Source organism: Populus nigra, chromosome 14, assembly GCF_951802175.1.
Source record: "Populus nigra chromosome 14, ddPopNigr1.1, whole genome shotgun sequence".
NCBI classification, from domain to species: domain Eukaryota; kingdom Viridiplantae; phylum Streptophyta; class Magnoliopsida; order Malpighiales; family Salicaceae; genus Populus; species Populus nigra.
In genome coordinates, this window is record NC_084865.1 from 1,826,627 (window position 1) to 1,847,924 (window position 21,298).

The 21,298-nt window shown below is 38.5% G+C and overlaps 2 protein-coding genes across 2 annotated transcripts; one reads left to right on the forward strand and one right to left on the reverse strand.

Moving 5' to 3' along the window:
* Positions 1 to 534: 534 nt before the first annotated feature.
* LOC133672399 (histone-lysine N-methyltransferase ATXR3-like) lies at positions 535 to 12,984 on the reverse strand. The gene is made up of 19 exons (XM_062092803.1): positions 12,780 to 12,984; positions 9,903 to 12,621; positions 9,711 to 9,767; positions 8,348 to 9,532; positions 7,125 to 7,492; positions 6,539 to 7,042; positions 6,363 to 6,463; positions 5,151 to 6,171; positions 4,947 to 5,018; positions 4,304 to 4,414; positions 4,109 to 4,209; positions 3,422 to 3,521; positions 3,232 to 3,327; positions 2,823 to 3,116; positions 2,670 to 2,723; positions 1,955 to 2,202; positions 1,755 to 1,863; positions 1,325 to 1,627; positions 535 to 1,004 (listed from the first exon to the last, which is right to left on the reverse strand). The coding sequence occupies exons 2-19, from the start codon at positions 12,502 to 12,504 to the stop codon at positions 828 to 830; spliced, it is 7,503 nt and encodes a 2,500-aa protein (XP_061948787.1). The 5' UTR covers positions 12,505 to 12,621; positions 12,780 to 12,984; the 3' UTR covers positions 535 to 827.
* Positions 12,985 to 15,866: 2,882 nt separating this feature from the next.
* On the forward strand, positions 15,867 to 20,895 carry LOC133672400 (uncharacterized). Its single transcript, XM_062092804.1, has 6 exons — positions 15,867 to 16,200; positions 16,361 to 17,291; positions 17,390 to 17,589; positions 19,462 to 19,498; positions 19,792 to 19,859; positions 20,176 to 20,895. The coding sequence occupies exons 1-6, from the start codon at positions 16,106 to 16,108 to the stop codon at positions 20,663 to 20,665; spliced, it is 1,821 nt and encodes a 606-aa protein (XP_061948788.1). The 5' UTR covers positions 15,867 to 16,105; the 3' UTR covers positions 20,666 to 20,895.
* The last annotated feature ends 403 nt before the right edge of the window (positions 20,896 to 21,298 follow it).

Here is a 21,298-nt window from a genome sequence, read left to right on the forward strand (position 1 = left end):
GCCATCTTCGTTCAAGTAGTTGGTGAAGTTTAATGCCAGAGGAGGAGGCAGACAAGTCAAGGCATTCTTGTTGTCGTGACTGAGAAGGGACGGGGTTAACATGTCGACGGAGTTGAAAGTCATCGGCGCAGTGGAAACCCGCAAGAGAAAACATGGTAGTACGGTCTGGATTACTACTGCCACTCGAGATTAATGGAAAAAACGGGATATATGGAAGATAGAGCGCTGATGGGGTTGTTCGTAGAGTTATATGTCAGGAAAGGGGGCTTTTGTTTTTAGGTGAGGGGGTGATCAGACGGTGGAGAATGAGTGATGAGAGGGGTGTGCAGACAGCAGAAGGAGCAAGCGAGTATGATGCTTGGGCGTGAGAGTGTTATATAGGTGTCAGCCTGTCAGGGAAGATAGAGCGCTGCTAGAAATTAGCAGGCATGGCAGGACTCCTGAGCTTTTTACCTGTTTACGCTATTTTGTTCTCTTCACAGAATGGAGGGCAGAGAGAGGGAGGGAGGGAGGGAGGGAGGGAGGGAGAGGAAATTGATGGGAAATTTTCCTTTTCATTTTTCTTTGCTACCAAACAATGAATTACAAAATTACAGTAAGCAAAAATGAAAAACAAAAACAAAATAAAAAACTGTACACTTAACAAGAATGGGGAGAAAGCAGCAGAGGGAGAGAGATGCTATGGAATGATGACCAACTCCCACACTAAAAGGGGCAGCTGTGAACTAAAATGAAGAAACCATTCCAGAACACTTCACAAGCTTTTGTTGCCTGATTAATGATAATCCCCCACCCCCTGCGGCTTACCCTGTCCGGGGAGAGCAACTTCATCGATCCCACACCGCTTGGTATACTGTAGGCCTGTGCTTCAACCAATGTACCATTTCTCTGTCTAGTGGGGCATTGTTCAATACAGCATCTAGCATTGGGCTGCCAAAAACTTTTGGAGAGTTCTTGAATGACCATATTTGGTCCTTGGGCCACGGTTTCTGCGGGTACTTCTCCTGAAAATACAACATCAACAGATAAGAAACCACTCACTAACAAATCTGGTTCGAAAATAGTTCGGCTAAACTGATTCTAGGTTGATGTGATCAGGGTTGACAACTTTGGTTTACAGATGTCATTTTTTAACCATAGGTATCTCAGATTCAGCCTGAAAAACTTCTCAAGCCTAAGCATGAAGACACGTGCCTATCATCTCCGGAGTTGAGGATAAATCTGGGCAGCTTCACTTAAAGCAGGGATGCGGGCAAAGCTAACATCTTGTGGTACAAAGATATCAAACAACATGCAGTAAATGATGGCGCGCAATGAAACTTACCATTCTTTCCAACATCATTTTCACGGTCTTTGGACCATAAATGCGCTGCTGTGATGGCTTCTGAACCTTAGCGTAAAAGGAACCAATTTCAGGTAATGACAAGCAGCCCTTACTCGCTTTAGCAAGGGTAAAATCAGGCTCGGTGTTAGTCTGGACATGCCAAAATATCAACTGCCCCATGCAATAGCTCCCCCCATAGGTTTTTTGATACTTGTGGGGAAGACCCCCTAACTTATCAGCACATTTGGGGCCTAAGTCAAGTGGACTAATGTGAACTGGTGGAGAAGTAAATGCATCATAATCCTGCAAGAAATTTACCATGTTACTTGAAGATAAAATAAAGAGCATGCAATGGTGCCAGCAAAAGTAGTTCCAAGGCAAAGAAAATAGACATAACCAGTTAGAGGAGACTGGTTCAGCGAAGACTTACCCTAACTCTAAAGAAGCTCTTTGTATAAGCATAAACATGGATTAAGTCAGCTGCAGCATCATGCCGGCACTTGTATGTACATGGAAGACTGCGCACCTCATCCCTCAACCTTAAAAATAAAAAATTCAATAGAATTTTCCCTTTTTTTCCCAAGAAAACACATTAAGGAAAAAAAAGAAGCAATATAAGCTGCTGCTCACCACAATAAAGACTTCTGAAGAGCTTTCTGAATGTCATCACAATCTGATGGATCATGCGCACAAACCTTGGACTTGAGGTCATTTAGCATGTCTTCATCCATATAAGGAGACATGCACTGCAGAAGTTCATCAACAAGTGATCCGTCTCCTTTCCAGAGGAAGGAAACAGTTTCTTCAGGAGTAAGCTTCTCCAGCGGAGGTGGAGCTTGCTTTGGGTCACCAAATATGCACCTCATTACATACCTCACCTGCATATAGAACTTAGAAGATTTAAGAATTCACGACTTCCTATTGATGGAAGACATCTAAAATCAACATACTCAGACCTCAAACCTAGAGCCTCGTCAGCCAAACTATAATCATGTTCAATGAGTTGGGAACATGGAATAAATGGATAGAAAATTATGGCAGTTCTTAAATCATTTCTACAGGTTAGATTTCATACTCAGACCTGTAATTGTTAGCCCTATGGCCTAAATATCAGAGGAAATTTAGTATCACAAAGCCTGGACTCTATAACCATGTTCTATGAGTTAGGAACAAGGTTAGATAGGTAAAACAAAGGCAATTACGAAGGGATGATCTTGCTGGTGGTTCTACATCAGTACATTTCAGACTGAGACATAAAATCAATGGTCCTAGGACCTAAATATCAGAGGTCGAAATTTTGTATCAAAAGCTGAATAGTTCAAATAATTACCAAGGCAGTACTGACCTTGTCAAGAGTAACAGCCAAATTTTGAAGCCTCTGGTTGTAGACACCTTCAGCCTGCTCAAAAAAAGAGTACCACAAAGTAACTACAAGCAGTCACTCAAACAGCAGACTTCATAAGAGCATTTCACGTGCACACATACACTATGCATTTACCTGAACCTCAGCATCACTTCTCTCGACCTCAAGACATGTATCTGCAAAATATTTCCTTTTCTCTTTCAAATTATGCCTCAGAATTTCCTCAGGAAGCTTTGTTCTTTCCAGATTTATAAATCTGACCAGACGAGCAGAATATGCAACCACCCAATCTGGCAACCCACCAAGTAAGCAACTGCCTAAACCAGCCCTACCCAAGTCCAGATAATCTTCTTCAGACACAGAATTTAATTCACAAGCTCCGAGCATCAAATAATGTCGATCCAGTAATCCATGCCACTCCTTCAACACCTGATGAGCAGCAATGTTCAGTTGACATCAAATAAAAAAAACCACAAAAACTTTAAGTACAGTAATAAGATATTTCAATATTTTTCTGAAAAGAGAATTCAATCCTAGTCTGTACCTTTTGGAAAGCCCCTTCACCTGTCAAATTTAAGTAGCTGCCCCTGCAAACTTGGCTACCACACAAACAAACAGACGCTTCATATTCTTCTTTACTCTGCAAAATGAAAAGTCACCAACCATTGGACATGAAAAAAAAGTGGAATTTATATTCTACATTGTGAAAAGGCCAACAGGTAAACGATATGCACCTCTGTCACAGAATTGTAATCAAATGTTATCTCCTCGCCATGTTGGATTTCACGGACAGTGTAGATTCCAATCTGGTACTGACCATCTACAGCAGTAACTCTGCATTCACATTGATAATAATCTGAATGACTGAAATTTTGTTAATATTGAACAGCATTTTTCTTTTTACAACAAGTGTCTCACGATGACATTTTTTTCTCAATAACTGCTGCTTCAAAATCAGATTAATCTTCAATAGAACAATACTTCATTGAACAACAAATAAACAGATGGTGCAGCATTATCTCACTCAACAAAGAAATAATCAATTCCAGATTCCAAACATTTTGATTCCCACAAAAGTCATCATGGAAAACAAAAAAAAATCAAAGAAAAACACATCCAGCATGCATGCATATAACACCATCCACCCAGAAACTAATTCTAAGATCTGGAGCTTTGCCTTTCACGGATTGTCATTCATGGGATGTTTCTAGCTTTAAACATCTAATTCGATTATCTACCTTCCTAAGATTGTAATATTCATATCTTACAACAAGAGAGCAAAAAGAAATGCATGGATGTAAAATAATGTCACTGAACCACCATTTACTTGATATTCTATAACTAGCAAAGCTTACCAGAATAATGCTTTATACATCTGCACATTAATCAAAAACAGCGAATAAAAGGGGAGCAATACTCACTTTGCTTCACAATTAGGTTTGCATGAGTGACAGATTCGACTTGCGTAGTTCGCCTTATGCATGGCATCAACGACAACCAAATCATAACCATCAGCATCACCCTGCAGAATAGCAACAAAATATCAGGAAATTCAATAAAGCAAGAGGAGACAAGATATGACAAACCCATTTACAGAAGTTCAAGTAACACAACACCTTTGGCCTCTCAAGATAAATGTTGTAAAATTCTGGAGCTGGTTCTTTACTGTCTTTCTGTAATAATCGAATCCCATCTTGCTTCTCAAACCATTTCCATGCAGGATATACCTACAAAAATTAAGTTTAAAGTGAAGAAAAATAAAAAGGTTAAAGCTTTACCACCATGTAACACCAAAGATTTATTCTAAAGAACAGCACCCAAGCATCAAATGCAGAAATATTATGAAAGCAAACCAATGCATAGTTATTACTTTTAGACACATGCACTTTCCAATGTTAGCAATGGATAATTAGAAGTAATTACATGAATGCCAAGTTATCAACAGCACTAGGAGATGCACCATAAGACAGCCTTATTTTTTACTTTTCTCTACTGATGTATTTGAGATGTTAAAACCAAAGAAACCTCTGACCAATAATATCTAACGCAAAGATATCATACAGAACTATGTTGCACACTGCATCTGCCAGTACAAAGAAGATGGTCCTGGCAACACATCAGTGGTTACATATCCTATCATCCCAAAGGATACCACACATGACAGCTTCTAAAAGTTCTGTAAAACATTATTTTACTATGCAATCAAATAATGACAGGTGCTCCTTAAATGCAGTTTTTTCAACTAGTCAGAATTCATACCTCTCCCAAAAACTCCACAACAAAGTCATCATCTCCAAAACCACCTTCTTTGTTGCATACAACACCAAGCCCCTGATGATGAAAAGAAGGGGTGTAAAATAACCATAAAGGGAGAAAAATATAGAAAACGAATTTTCTTGTGTTTTTTTTTGGTGCATGTGTGTGTTTTGGGGGCAACGATACTATCAAGTTCAAGTGCTATACCTTCCGGTAAGCAACATATTTGTCATCAGGTCGACTATCTATGGCTCTCAAGATACCCCGACAGATTTTCATTTTTCGTATATCACAATCCTCCATAGCAGCTTGTTCAATTTCTTCAACAACAGGCTGTATAGCATATGTCATCGGAGTGTTCCCAGCGCCAGTAAAGTGCCTGACTTGCTTATTCAGGGTACAGAGTAGCACATCTTCAATAAACATATGTTTTTGCATCAAAGGCCAGTCCACTTCTTCAGGCATGGAATCAAGTAAAAGATTGTGGGTATAGGGATCAATTCCATAGACTTCTTGTTCTATAACTTCATCTCCAAGCTGTTTCCTAGGTTTGTAATCCTTGACTTCAGGAAGTTCCATATCTAATTCCTCAGTGCCATTTTTCTGTGCATCAAGCTTCTCAGCATAGTCATCTGGCAAAGATACAGACATCTTTCGCTGGACATCCTCCTCATCTGCTACAATAAGATACTGGTCTATGACTTCATACTTCCTAGTAACAGGAGGAACCAGACTCACTTTTGTCATGCGAGCACCCCATTCACGTTCATCCTCATCTGTCATACAGTATCGATCTCCTCTTGACTCCCCAGTTCGGCCTTCTGATCGGAAATCCAAGTCACTTTCTGTATCTGAGGCAGTACTATCACTACCACTCCTGCCATCTTCAGAAGACCGGTCATCAGAAGTTTCACTTCCTGAATCCATGGATTTTCTGTTGAGTTTGGATATTCGCTTCTTAATTTCCTGATCAGATGCATATTCTCCATAATCAAAACTACCATTTGCAGGGATAGTGCCGTTGCTCCTATTCATGTACTTCTTTCCAGTAGCTTTCTTCTTATGTTTCATTGGAGCAGAATCCAACGCTGCAGATAAATCATCTTTCCATGACTTCATGAGCTCATCTCTTTCATAAGAAAACTTAGAACTCTCTTCCAAACGAGAGGCTAGTTGAAAAAACAATGTAATGATGTGATTCATGTCTCCAGCACCCCGATTCTTTACTCTGCAATTATAGATGTACATATATAAGCAATCTTGAAGCTTTTGATTCATTAAAAGGAAGGAAAAATGGTTTTGCTGTTTAAGCAATCTTGGGTTATACAATGTTTCAAGACCACAGCACCAAACAAATGCAGATACAGACATGCCTAGATATACAAACGGGTATAAAATAGCAATTATAGATAAACTTACTTAATAGCATCCCTGCACATTCGACTAATATCCTCCTTGACCGACCTCAATCCATGCCCAACATAATAGCCATTCTTCATCCTATCCTCAATTTCTGCCACCTGATTAATATACAAAAAAAGGAATAAGAACTCAAGCCAGCACAACTCATATCAGTACAAAACAAGTATAGGTACCTTAGGCACAAAAAAATCAAAGATATTCTCCTTCATTATGTCCTTTAAACCTGCAGCAAGAAACCCCTCCATCCTTGTATAGCTATTTTCAGATTTCTTGACTGCCCATCGCCTCATACGAGCATCCCTGGATAGAATGGATGATGACTTTCTAGCATCAAACACTTTTGAGCGTTTGTACAAACTTCGACGAAATAATTGATTTGCTGAGTCTCTCTTATTCACACTATCAAAATACTCCTTCAGCTCCCCAAAATCATCTCTCCCACTGATTTGTTTAAGACTCCTTAGTTTAGAATTTGACTCCTCAGGGATCCTTGTGCGGCTCTTGAGCCAACTAACACGTGGAAATTGATGGGCCAACTCCATGAACTGGGTGCAGCCTCTAATATCTATAGAAGATAAACATGGGAGAGAGCGGAGAATTTCTTCAAGCATGCCAGAAGTGACATTTGTACAACCCGTCAGCACCATTGCATTAATCTTTTCTTTGTTATAACCATTCTGCAAACATGTAAATCATATTACCCCCAGAAAGGTAAAGACTTGACTATAGCCTGTAATGCCAAACATATATAAAACTTACCATGATACTCCTCACCATCAAGTCAGTACAGTTGAGACCCACAGATGAAAGATCAACCTGTATTGATATGCCCTTGTAAAAACTAACAGCAGCTCTCCAGTGTTTACAAGTCAAGGAAGCAAAGACTAGGGATTTCAAGTCAGATCTCAGAAAATGAAAGATTCGTGCCAGCATATGACCATCCAATAAACCCCAGCTTCCTGCCTCAATCTCTGAACACATGCTCTCTTCTCTGTGGAAATTGGTATCACCACATAGTTGCTCAAAAGTGGTTTCAACCTTGTGCAATGTGTCTTCCTCCATTTCATTATCCTTAACAATTTGGTCAGGCTGCATCCAGGCTCTTTTTCCAACACGTACATCTATTTCTGCAACTCACCAGCCCCAGAAAAAGAGCCTCAGATTGAGTACAACATGGAAGTTATAGAAAACATATGCAAACATATGTTCAGAAACTGGAGCTAAATAGAGCACAGGTCAACGCAATGAACAAAGATATATGATTGCTACAGATGTAACAGACAAGATTCATTTAGCGCAACCATAACAATAGCTTTTAGCAATATGTGTTTGATCGACCTTTTAATATATCGACAACATATGATCCAGAAAAATGCACAGAAAAGAGCAAAAGTTGAAGAAAAACATACAGAAAGAAACAAATGAAAAGGAAGGAAGCAAAAATTGCCAAAGCCTGGAGAACGAGAGGCAGAATTTGAAAGAGATGACAATAGTGGACACAAGAAAACAAACCTAAAGCATATGTAAAGAAAAAACAAGGTAATGGAGGAAAAGTGTGTGCTAGTTTCACACCTATAACGACAAACAATCAAATACAAGGATTTCAGTGGGAAAATAGGGACGTTGATCAACCACAAGAAAACACAGCACAGAAAATTATGGCCCAAACCAAAAGTTTCAGACAGTACCATCTGCGGAGAACCTTAAGGAGAACACATAAATAAATACCATCTAAATATTTCCAGCAACGCAGCAAAGATCAATCATTTGTGACGAACAAAGGCATGGGACATGGAATAATGATGCATTCAAAAGAAGAGAAATTTGAAGGAAGCAGGAGGAGAACTGTTAATGCTTCATCTCTCAGCAGGGCACGTGTGCAAAGTGAGAGCAGCAAGAAGATCATCTAATACTTGATCATGCAATTAATATTACTCAGTTGTAGATACAAAAGGAAACCTGGAAGATCAACTCATCCATACCTGATTTGAGGTACATATGTTTATCGAGCTCTTTCTGAGGCTGTTTTGCAACGATCCATGGATCCAAGGCCTCATTTATGGCTACAGCAAACTCCCGGTTCTTGTACGATTTCATTACCAATTCATGTAGCTTCCCCCGGGTAAAACCGATGAACTGTGGATGAAGGCTGTGAAATGAACTAGAATCTTTGTTACTCTCAATATTAGCAGCAGTCTGGGACTTCAAAAGAGTTCCTGAAGAACCAACAGACAGCTCAACATTTGACTGTTGAATTCTGACAGCGGCTTCAGAAGTCTCTGTGGCTGATGCAACCGGAACCCACACTCTATCAAATTTCCTGAAAACGCTGCTATACTTTTGGATGGTACCTTTATCCGCCAAGTTCTGAAGCTCTGAAAATGATAATGGACCTCGTTCATGGCCAGAACCATCTAAGTAATACCAGTCACCCAAATTCAATTGTAAGTCATCTGCTGTACAAAGTCGGTCTTTGGGAGTGTTAAGTGATGCAGTCGACTTCCAACATCCATGTGAGTCTTGATCATTGACAACTCTGGATTGTGAATCGCACTCCACTGATGAACTCTTCACATCATTAGTTGCAGAATGAGCTCGAGCAGATCTTGAATGATATCTGTCTTTCCCTCGAACTTTAGTGCGGGTCTCAGAAACAACGTGGTCCTGAACCACACATGCATTTATCCTGACCACTGGTAGCACGGTTCCTTTCACTCCCCTTGTTATTGGAGGTTTATTGAGGGTTGATCTACTGACACCACCAGTATCGTTTCTATCATCTGAGCTGGAGAAAGCCCAAGGAGGGAGGTCAAGCTTCCTGCTTTGAGAAGGATTATACAAATCATCTTTTATATGCCACCGTGGGTCCTCACACCCAGACTTTGGCATGTGGCACACTGGGAATCCATCATTGAGAACAAGTTTCCTTCGAGTAAATCTGTCCTGGACAGAGTCCTCATTCCTCTTCCAGTCTCCACCCTTGCAAGACCATCGGCCAGAAAACCAGTCAGTGGAATCAACAGAAGAGGCAAAGCCATCATCCTTGTCAGCAAGAGTAGCTGGCCATGCTTCTACAGCTACGTTTGTTTTCACATCAGAATGTCTTAGTAATTCATCACTGTTTTCATCCTGTTGTTCAGAAGTGGTAGCTCGCTGCCAGGTAAAACCTGTTCATTCATGAAGACACTGGTCAGTATTTCTGGAAGATCTGTTATGGCAACTGACTTGTTTTGTGAATAATGGGGAGAGACTGTCTGAAGATGTGCGACACTTGAGGTGGAGATGACCCAAGAAAACGAGAAAATAAATTAATTACAGGATTGATATTGGCATTCATTTATATACCTTCTGCTTTTATACATCCCTCCCATTGCACATGTTCAAATGTCATTTGCAGAGCTTCTGCAGGATGATAAAGAAGAAGAAAGAATGTAAGAAATATCCAAACAGACAAAAAATAAACATTAGCATTAAATAACCAGAAAATTATTTAATGCTATAAAATGAAAAGTAAAGGAAAGAAAATTTAAAAAATACCTCCAACAGTCTCTAGCTCACTGCCAGGAACAACAGAAAAACCCTCCAATAGAGCTCCAACTCTTTCATCAATCTGTAGATCTTCTAAAGACTCAGAAGCAGTTTCACTGTGATCAGGGCAGACTGGTGGTTTCAGAAAATTCCCTGACACTCCCTCGCCAATCTGAGAACAAGATTGCCCGATATCTCCAGTATCTGCCAATAAATTACCAGGAGCCTCTGGAGGGCTTACTAGTTGAGTTATAGCATCTGGCACAACAGATGGGAAATTCACTGGCACAAATGGTGAAAGTGCATTTTCGATTGTTAACCACCTATCACTATGCAAGTGCTTGATAAAGTGATCAGACATAAGACTTCCTTCATCAACAAGCGCTTTAAGCTCGCATAACTTTGAAGGGCCACATTCCACACCAAAATGATCTAGGTAAAACCATTTACCAGTTGATGTATCAGCCACAGCAGGGACATGTGGTGGCGTATCACATATATCCATATCTTCCTCCATAGATTGCAGTTCTTCAGGAGGAGGTCCATCAACTTGAGGAGGTTCTTTAACATTTATCCTTGGGCTCTCGGACTTCTCTTCTATGCGAGTTTCACTGCTGGCATTCTTTTCATCCAAACCATCAAGATTAAGCACGCTACTTTTATCTTGAGATTCCTTAGCTGAGGGTTCTGTGTCCCTTGCATCAGGATCCTTTTGGCTGATCTTATCCTCCTGCTGTTTATTACCATACTGAGAGTTCCGCTTCTCAGTGGCTCCCCCCTTTCGACTTGCTTCTCTATAATTATTGGGCTTAGCCCGATCATGTGGGGATCGCTCCAAGTAATTTGGTGTCCGATCGCTGCGGTCATGGTGCCGGGCACGATCCTGTGGGGACCTTTCCACATAAGAAGGACTCCTTTTTCTATGCTCGTAATGGCGGCTTCGGTCATAAGGTGATTTCTCAAGTCCATATGGGGATCTCTCTCGTCCGTATGGGGATTTCTCACGTCCATAGGGGGATCTATCATGTCCATATGGGGATCTGTCTCGCCAATATGGTGACCTCTCACGTCCATATGGTGATCTTTCTCGCCCATATGGAGATCTCTCCAGTCCATATGGTGTCCTTTCTCGGCCATAGGGAGATTTCTCATGACGGATTGGACTTCGGTCCCTGTGATCATTGTATCGGGGCCTCTCATGTGGGGACCAGTCGGAATGAACATGCCTGTCATAAACAACCTTAGAGGGCAAAGTGGACTCATGATGCCTGGATGAGTACTTGTCTGATAAAGATACTCTGGAGGAAGAAGAGGAGTTTTTATAGAACCTCTCCACAGAGTGACGTGAATAGTGCTCTGAGTAAGCATAGCGGGAACCATCCTCAGAGAGTCTCCTGCTTTTAGAACTAGAGTAATCCCCATAATGTTTGCGCTCGGTGCTATCAGAATCGGTACCATGACGTTTCAATCTGTTACCAGAAGAATACTCCCTTCCAGGGTTCTTACCATTGCTGTACTCACTCTTATACGAACCTTCTTCATCAACAATCTTTGAGCTGATCCTCGTACTCCTTTCCTGGCCACTCTCCCACCTCATAGAACTTTTACTGTGCAGACTACCCCCACTTCTAGTCAACTCTTTCCTTCGGTTAACATCCTCACAAGAATACTTCCCGGAAGGTGGCGTCCGCTCCCTACTCATGTCATACCTGCCACGAGACCTAATGTAGCCATACTCATCTTTACCATTCCACCTGTCCGGAATGAACTCACCTTTCTCCATTTCATCTCGAACAACTTCCCCTCTCTGCCATTTATTACCAGAAACAATCTCCCCTTTCTCTATATCCCCTTTCTTCCATTTCTCACTACCAATCTCTCCTCTCTCAATCTCACTTCTCCTTGGCTTCTCTGGTATAGGAACAAATTCGCCATTCTCAATTTCCCCTTTAGGCGGCCACTTCAATGTCCCTAATTCCCCCTCTTCAACTTCCTCTTTAATATTATTACTACCACTCTGCAACTTAGTATCCCCAGAACCCAAACCATCACCATTTTCAACTGTCTTGCTACCACTACTAATCTTCAAACCTGATTCTTTCTTCTCCGCTGCCAATTCCTTCTTCCATCCTGATTCTTTCTTCTCAGCTGTCACTTCCTTGCTCTTTTCTTCCTTCTTCAATCCTGATTCTTTCTTCTCCAACACCACTACTTCCTTACTACCACTCCCACAAGCACTCTTAACTTCTCTCACCAATCCCACTCCTTTCTTCTCCCCCACCACTACTTTCCTCACCACCTTTTTCACCTTAACTATCCTCTTCACCTTCTTCACCTTCCCGGTCACCCCATTGTTGCTGCTATTACTTTTTCCGTTATCCTTCTTGTCACCACTACTGACATTATTATTATTATTATTATTACTACTACCACCACCACTACCACTGTTACTGTTGTTGTTTACAGTTTCCACTTTCGTCGTTGTTGTTGATGGAACTGCTGCTGTTACTGTTGTTGTTGTATTCTTTTCTTGAACAGGAAATCTTTCTTCCATGATGATATTATTACTACTGTGCTGCAAAGGCATACATGCGACACCTCCATCACCCATGGAATTCAAAACCTGAAATCTTCAAAGCTCGAAAACCCTAATTCTCCCCTTTCCCAGGGCTATCGATGCTCATACTTCAACCAATTTTGTTCTTCTCCTTCGCTTCAATTCCAAACCCTAATTTCCACAAATCCACAAACACAAAACCATTAGTTCATCAATGTAGGGTTAAATTAAATCAAATGAACAAAAAGCAACTACAATCAGTACCCTCTACAAAAACCTAGGGTTTGTAAATAACGGAGAGTTAACGGAGAGAATAAAGAGAGACTTACCGGGAGAAAATTCAGGAACGGAAAAGGACAGATCGAAGATTGTCGTTGATTTTGCAGATCGAAAATGGAGAACAAAAGAGAGAAATTAATAATAAAAAGAAGAAGAAGAAGTCCTTGAAGAGAAATAAAATCTTTTTTCGTTCTCTCTGGCTCGCTGGCTGGTGTTTTTGGTCTGAGAAACGAAGCCTTCGTGTTTTTTTTTTTTATTATTATTATTTTTATCAGGCTGGGTATTAAGGAGGAGATGACTTGAATTTGAAATGACAAATATGTCCTTGCGGATCCTGTAGTTATACGAACGAAACATGACCCGTCGTAGTGCCGATGTCTTTGACTCGGCTTTTTGAGCCCTTGACTGGCTCTAACTCGGTACCATCTAGGGTTAGCTGGCTTTTGCAACTCACTCCCTCGCCTTCTTTTTCTCCTTTTGACTTTCCCTTTCATTGCTTGAATCGCTGGGGAAGGTAAGTATCATATCGGCATCATAAAAGTTGTAGCTTTTGTAAATAGGTTTTAGGTTAATTGATTAATTTTTCTCGATTTGATTTAAATAAATTAAATTCAACAAATCTTAATTAATGTGTAATTATATTAAAAAAATAAGGTAAAAAGAATGATATTTGTATGGAACTTTAATAGTATAGAAGTTTGTATAAAGTTTTTTCTTTTCACTTATAATGGATGAAGCATATACTAATTCATGATTTGATTGTGACAAAATGAACATGATCTATGCATTCACATTCAATTGATAATTGAGTTAAAGTGATTTATACATGAACAAGGAAGCACTGATTTTTCTAAATTGTTTTTTTAAGTATTAATTCATAAAAAAAAATATTTTTCATTTGGTAAGTTTATACGAGATGTGGCTAATTTGTAAAAAAATCAACATAGAATTAGCTTAATCAAATGATAAGTCAACTCGCAATCTAATTAATATTTAATTTGATTTATAAAATAATATAGTTTTGATTTTAAAAAATAATTAAACTAGGTAATTTGAATTTTATATCCACGTTTAATAATTATATATATAAGAAAAGAGAATGTAAAATAAAATAAAAGAAATAAAATGAGGGCTTTTTTGTCAATTTGACAGGGCAGGGAGAGTTTGGTAAAATACAGGTTTTGGCGCTCAACGAGTAAGAGAAATCTTTCAAGAGAGGTGGAAGGGAGGGATTTCCATTTTCCAAGTTGTTGTGATTAAAATACAATAACTTTACCCGAAGTTTTGGAATTTGACAGAGGGTTCAGGCTTAAAGTGGATTCGGCTGGGCTATCATGTACTCTAGCCCACGACAAAACCTTATACTGATATGAAAGGTTTGAGGGAGTAAAAAAACTAAATAATCAATTAAATCAAGAAAATTAAAAGAAAAATAATTAAAAAAATTAAATCGTAAAAAAACTAATTAAACCGATTAAAATTTTTAAATACTGACCGGTTCAGTTTTGATTTTATAAGTCTGAAACTGAAAAAACCGAACTTAACCAAATACAAAAAAACTGAAAAAAAAACCTAGCCAAATTGAAAAAACCAAGTCAAATCGGAAAACAAAAAAAAAACCGAGTTAAACCGTAAAAAACTTAGTTAAACTGGAAAAAAACCGAGACAAACAGAAAAAATTAATTTTTATTCTAAAATAACCGAATCGAAACTGGTCGGTTTGAATCAGTTTCGGTTTTTTAAAAAAAAAACCGGTTTGATTATTATTTTTTTATAAAAACTGAAGAAAAAATAATCATCCCTGTTAAAAGATACAAGAATTTTTTAATATATATATATATTCAAGTAAAAATTATTTAAAAAATTAAATCATAATTTTAACTTCTTTTTATTTTTGACAGGAGTTAGTTTTGGGTGGAGGAGGAATCTGTGTTTCCTGGAGTCCGCTTTCACCTCACCTGATCTGTTTTGCTTTGAGTTTGGTCTACTCTCAATTGTGGGCCGAAGGAAGAAAAGCCGAGGAGAATTGCCAAAAGAATGATGATGATCCATGTGAGTTGTGGACTTCGAGACAGGAAGGAAAGCATGGCTTACCTTTTTCTCTGGGTTCTATTTGCTTGCTCCTATATAGTCTTTGTAGTTTCACGGGCTAATCCTATTCCATGGTTTAAGAATTAAAAAAAATGAGTTTCTTCTTCTCTGCATATAAGTGACGTCACCCCCGTGTGTTTAATAGGATGTTTGGGGTGATGTAATAATTATTTTTTAAAATATTTTTTATTTTAAAATATATTAAATAATTTTTTTATTTTTAATATATCTAAATGATAAAAAAAATATTAAAAAATTAATTCACAGTAAAAAATTAAAATTTTCATAAAAAACTGGCGCAACCCTAAATGAACACTAAAAAGGTGTTTGAGAGCATAATAACTATTGTTTTTAAAATATTTTTTGTTTAAAAATTTATTAAAATAATTTTTTTATTTAAAAAATTAATTTTAATATCAACACAGCAATCTTAAAAAAATAAAATAAAAAATATGAACACTAAAAAGGTGTTTGAGAGCATAATAACTATTGTTTTTAAAATATTTTTTTATTTAAAAATATATTAAAATAATTTTTTTATTTAAAAAATTAATTTTAATACCAACACAGCAATCTTAAAAAAATAAAATAAAAAATAATTTTTTATAAAATACTATTTGGAATGTAATTTTAAATAATGTTTGTGCATGGGAGATATTCTTAAAAGTAATTTTTAATTAAAATATATTAAAATAATTTTAAAAGAGAAGCATATTTGTTAGAGGAGGCTTGGGTTTGTAGGTTGATTAGAAATATCTAGGATTTCAAGCTTGATTTGATGTAATATGGTGGACCTAGTGGATTTTGTAGGGACATGATTAACCCATCGGTTAAAAAAAAAAGAAATGGAATTAAAAAAACATAGCTAATAGTTGATACAACTTTACGTGCATGTGGGAGAGTGTGTGTTGTGTATTAACTATTCACGGTTACAATTTTCAAATTAATTTTTACATGTGTATATATATATATATATATATAAAATAATAATTTATAATCAAGTTTTAAATAGGCTATTAACGTCTAAAGTTGAATAAATTACATCCAAAATCTTGCTAATGATGGCGAGAGATTAATTCACTTAACAAGCGTGCAAAAAACTGAAAAAGGATAATAGTAGATCTCCCACAGCCAGCCACGGATCTCATCGCACCGCTAAAACTTTTGTCCTCTCACCTCTTACGACGCCGTTCTTCACTTCCGCGCTCCTCTTTCTGTAAAAAAGAATCACTTGGATCGACAGAGGAATTAATTAAAGCTTTGATTGATCGATCGATCGTGAGAGATGTCGAAGAAGAAAACGGCGTCGACCATGTCGTTGAAGGACTTTCATGGCGGCTCTATTCCTTCTGATCTCCCTCTACCTTCAGCTCCTGGCGTGTAATCTCTCGCTCTCTTCATTTCTTTCTTTTTTCTTTCTTTTTTGCTTGCTTGTTTGTGATTTTGATCTAAATTATTTGTATTTTACTTAATTAATTTTCAAATTTTAGATCGTAAATTCTTAAGCTAATTAGATTTGTTTGTTTGTTTGGTTTGTCAGTATGATGAAGCCTGGTTCGGACCGAAATGCGTCCGCAAATTGGGGAAATAATTTGATGCGGCCGAAGTCGTCAGGAGCTGCTCGTGGTTTTGATGAGAAAGCTTCGTTTTTATCTCACCAGGCGCCTATAGGTAGAAACTTTGATGAGGATGAGCGTAAGCCGTTAGATGGTTCATCTGCTCCTCGTCGTACTATTAGTGATGAAAATGTTCGTGCTTCGGCTTTGGTTCCTCAAGAGTTGAAGCCGGAGTATGTTTCTGGTTCGTCTGTTAGGGTGCCGGATAGACCGGTGACAAGTCCGGTACCACAGTCTATGAGTTTGGGAGCGAGTTTGTCTCCGTTGAGACCGGGAGGAGGTTCGGTTGTAGTTAGTTCGCAGAATTCGGGTGGTTGGGGGGGTAATTCAGCGATAACAAGTGGTGGTAATGGTCAGGGTGTGAATAATAATCCTCCGAATGCTTGGGGGATGAGGAGGGATGTGATGGGTGTTAATGCCTCGAGGGTTTCATCTGTGTCGCCGGGGTCGAATCCGGTGTCAAAGTTTGCTCAAGCAAGTGCGCTTGAAAAGGTATCTTCAGGAATGTGGCAGTCAAAGAGTCCTGGTGAACTTTTACCACATTTGATTTATTCACAGGAGAGTAATGCAAGTCATAGTGTGGATGTGGGTAGGGAGAGGGGTGATTATGATAATTCAAGGGGAGGTCAAGCTGAAAGTGGTAGGGTCGCAGGAGATAGGAATCAGGTTGGGGGGAGGACATTGCCGAATCATAGGAGGGATCAACCTCAAATGCACTCAGAAGAGTTTCATAGTGGAGGTATTGTCAGCTCGCAAACTCGACCAGCAATGCCCCCAGAAGTATCAGAACGACCTAAGCTGAATGTTCTTGCAAGAACTAAAGCATTAGAGAGACCAGAAAATGACTTCAGACAGGTATAACATTGTTTTTCAGGAGATGTTTTAATGCTTTCTTCAAGTTGATTGTTTGTTGATTATCATGGTGTCTCTATTTTTTTTATTTGTTAATATAGGGGTACCAGCAACCTGTAGTATCTGGGAAGATTGAAATTGCCCGTGAATTGTATGGAAATGGAAATCCTTCAAAGCCAGGGTTGGCTGATACCAAGAGTGGTAGTCAGCCAGCTGAGAGACCACTTGAACGTCCCAAATTGAATTTGAAGCCTCGCTCACAACCTGTTGAACAATCTGATGGAAGCCTTGAAAGAGAAAGGTTTGTGGGATTTGTTTTTTCTTTTTAATCAGATGTAGATGCATGTTTCTTATTTCTTGATATATTTTACATTGGAATTTTCTTATTCTTTTGTCGAGTACAAAGTCATTACTGAAAATAGCATGATGCTTGGTTTGAAGGAAAATGTATTTTCACAAAACAAACTAATTTCTAAGCAAGCTTCTGACTTTTGCTAAGTAACTGCACCTAGCTGAGGATTAGCGCCTGGGCGTTGGTCCTTGTCTTAGTTCAAGATGAGAACTTGGAATATATTTAGACTGAAATGAGATTTTTGAGCATATAGTACTAATTAATACATGTATTTTTCTTTCTTTTTTCCTGGTCTGTTCCCGTGACAAATTATTTTCATGCTCCAGTCTCCACAGTATTCATGCATCCCTTGTTGTGTCAAATAGCTAGTCTAATAAGTAAATGTCTTGGAAGCTTGTTGACAACGATTTGTTCAACTTGTTATGCTTATCTTTGTTCTTTTCATGGCTGATATATATTCTTCTCGTTGCTCAGAAGTTGATGTCCAAAAGATCACCTATATGAGTTTTAGCAGCTGGTCTACCTTCTCTTCGTGAATACATTTGTTTTAAAGATGTGGCCTAATTTTGGTTGATGCCTGATTAATTCCTCCTTTTTTATGTGAAATTAAGTTATCCTTATAGAAGGTGAGATACTTGCTATTGATCCGTAGTCAAATTTCAAAAAGATAAATGTGGCTCGAAAACTTCACTCACTTTTAGTAGTTGCTAGACTTATAAATTTTCTATTTTTTTTTAAACTTTGTTAAAACATGAGTGGATTGTCTGAATTTATAATCCTCCCTAACTCTAATAGCCCATGTTATGGCCTTAGCCGCCCTTATCCAGCTTGCCTGAATGGAGTGCCATCCTTAACTGTGGTCAACTTTGCTTGTTATTGTTGTGTCTGCTTTCAGTCTGTTGATTCTGTTCAATGATCAACTTTTATTGCTAACCTAGTTATAAGTTCCTGAGGAAGCGGTGGCAGAGCTAGGATTTTTTCCAAGAATGGGCAAGGCAAAGAAAAGGGGATAAAGGTTGTTTGATTAATGTAGAGAGAGGGTCTGTGGGTATTGAACCAAAGGGGTATTTGGAACTTTTTGAAGCACGGTGGCCCTGGTCCTCACTGCCATAGGGAGGAAGTGGTGCATGGCTGTGGTTGGCATTGTGCTTAATATGGACTGTTTTTACCCTTATCCTGACAGAAACAGTAATTTATGTTTATGTTTTACCACTCCAAATATATCACGCCTCCCCTAGTGTGGTGGGATAATACATGCATGCTTTATTTTCTAAGAGACAAAGGGATCGGTTATGTAGCTTCATTTTATTTTATTTTTACTTCGGGAAAAGTTATTTTCATACTAAAGTGAGGGGATTGGAAGATTGGTTGGAATTGGCAGGTTGGTGGATCGTTTGTTAGTTGACTACAGTCTCCCAAAAGCTGCAGGCAGCCCTCAAGTGTTTTTCCTCTTGACGCCCATGGATCTATATAGCTGCCTCAGTTGTATTGAAAAGATAACTAAACCATGCTTTCTTCAAACAGAGGCCTGATGCCTTGTATTTCTGTAACTGTGCTAGCTGTTCTGGTCTGAGATGCCAGCCTTATGTTTGATCAGTAATTTGACTTTCATCATCAAATCAGCCTTTTGTGTTAGCTGTACGTACTGTTTTAGGGTTTGTACGTTGCTAAGTGCACTTCAGCGTCTTGTATCAGGCACTTTCTGCCATGTTTCTTTCGCATATTGCAATATACACCAACTCTGCCCTTTTGCTGGGTAGGTGTTGGGTAGTTATCTGTCAAGTATCATTATACATCTGACGTCTTCTTTGACTGATGCAGGAGTTCATTGTTTGGCGGTGCTCGTCCACGGGAATTGGTATGAATTCTGTTATTTATCATATGATTATTCCAGAGTTATGAATATTTGTTTTTCATGAATTTTTTTATGCATTTATACCATTCTTTTTCAATTTTTATGTTTTTCATATTCGCACTGATGCTCCCCTCCCATTATTTTCATTTATCTTTTTAAGATGAGCTTATAGATTTTTATTCATCTTCATTAACAGCTTGGTTCTCTAAATGGGTCCCATGTATTTTACCCTTTTAGATGGTGTTGTTCAGTAATATGTATTAAGTTCACGAAATAACCTTGCATATTTCTCTCAGGTTCTCAAGGAACGAGGTGTAGATGACATAGCAATTAATAACCTTGACATGAATCTTTCGCCCAACAGGTGGTCATTCTCTCCACAGTTTCAGAGACATTGCTATTTTGCTTGGTCAAGCTTGCTTTTCTTTTATATTGGATGCATTTCTACTTCCAATTATTGATTATCTGGTGTCATTAATTGAGTTTCATGAACTGATTTTATGTCTAGTTCGTTTTTATTATCGATGTCTTTCATTCCATGTAATGGCACCATTCCTCATGCATTTTAATCGAGTATCTCTTACTCGTGATGTCTATTAATATCTGCATATGTAGGCGTGACTGAAAATAGATCTAAAGATAAGTAATTGCTAATGATGGTTGAATTCTTGTGCATGAAGGGTGAATTCTCCCAAGAATGAAATCACATCAGAACATGTGGCTGCAACCGCTCATCAGAGTCAGAAAAATGACAACCGTGGGGCTACCAGCCGAAGAAACGGGAGGGATTCTGAGAAGAAAGATCAACAGATGGACCATGAGAAAACTGATATGGAAAGGAAGAACTGGAGGAATGATAAATGGAAAAGCAGCAAGGATGCCAAAGACCAGCGACCTGAACCTGAAACCTGGCGCAAACCTAATGAAGAACCAAAAACAACTTCATCTGACGCCGCAGGAAACCGCCCTGGTAAAGTATCATCTGCCTTGGAGCTAGCTCAGGCTTTCTCAAAGTCAGCCTCTGATCCAAAGAGTCAGAATATACCTTCTTCTCAAAGAGGCGCGCCTGCAGGTAATGATCAGCCCTTTTCACGACTGACAGACACCCGTGAGCATCACCCAGCACCAACCACAGAGCCAACCACACGACATTGGATAAATGGTTACTGAATGACAGAGATTAGATTTCGGTTATTGGGTTGGTTCCAAACAATTGGGGCACTGAATCAGTCGCCTGGTCGTGGCATCGTTTTCATTTGAAGGGCTTTCAAGTGAGCTTGACAGACTATATACCAGGAGCACAACGCCCCTGTAATATTATCAATTGTTGAGTGACAATATTAATGCTGCCTATATTAGCATATGATTAAATTGCATCCAATTTTTAGTTTTCTCTTTAATTTATTTTTATTTCACTGCTTCCTTTTCCCATTTCTCCCTTATGTAACTAAACATCCAAGACCTTGAAACATTTTCTGGATATCAAGAGGGAAAAATGGGTGAATCTGATCCTGAGATTGCTTAACCACGTAGGGTTTGTTTGGCAGTGTGGTTGTGGTTACTTTTCAAATAGCTTTTCGTGCTAAAATGCATGTTAATGATATTTTTTTATTTTTAAAAAATTATTTTTGACATCAGCACATCAAAATGATTTGAAAACACTAAAAACATATTAATTTGAAGTTAATTAAAAAAATAAAAAAAATTTAAATTTTATTAAAAGTGCTTTTGAAACGCAGAAACAAACAGGCCCATACTGAGTTTGGATTATGCACTCTTTCTTTTTTACGAAAACTCACTCGA

Excerpts from the sequence above, each read along its gene's own strand:
- LOC133672399 (XM_062092803.1), bottom strand. The coding sequence starts at position 12,504 with ATGGGTGATGGAGGTGTCGCATGTATGCCTTTGCAGCACAGTAGTAAT. Across the intron at positions 6,464-6,538 it reads TTGATTTTTTTGTGCCTAAG|GTGGCAGAAATTGAGGATAG; the intron begins GTACCTATACTT and ends TATATTAATCAG. Across the intron at positions 1,005-1,324 it reads AAATGATGTTGGAAAGAATG|GAGAAGTACCCGCAGAAACC; the intron begins GTAAGTTTCATT and ends TTGTATTTTCAG.
- LOC133672400 (XM_062092804.1), top strand. The coding sequence starts at position 16,106 with ATGTCGAAGAAGAAAACGGCGTCGACCATGTCGTTGAAGGACTTTCAT. Across the intron at positions 16,201-16,360 it reads CTACCTTCAGCTCCTGGCGT|TATGATGAAGCCTGGTTCGG; the intron begins GTAATCTCTCGC and ends TTGGTTTGTCAG. Across the intron at positions 17,590-19,461 it reads GGAAGCCTTGAAAGAGAAAG|GAGTTCATTGTTTGGCGGTG; the intron begins GTTTGTGGGATT and ends TGACTGATGCAG.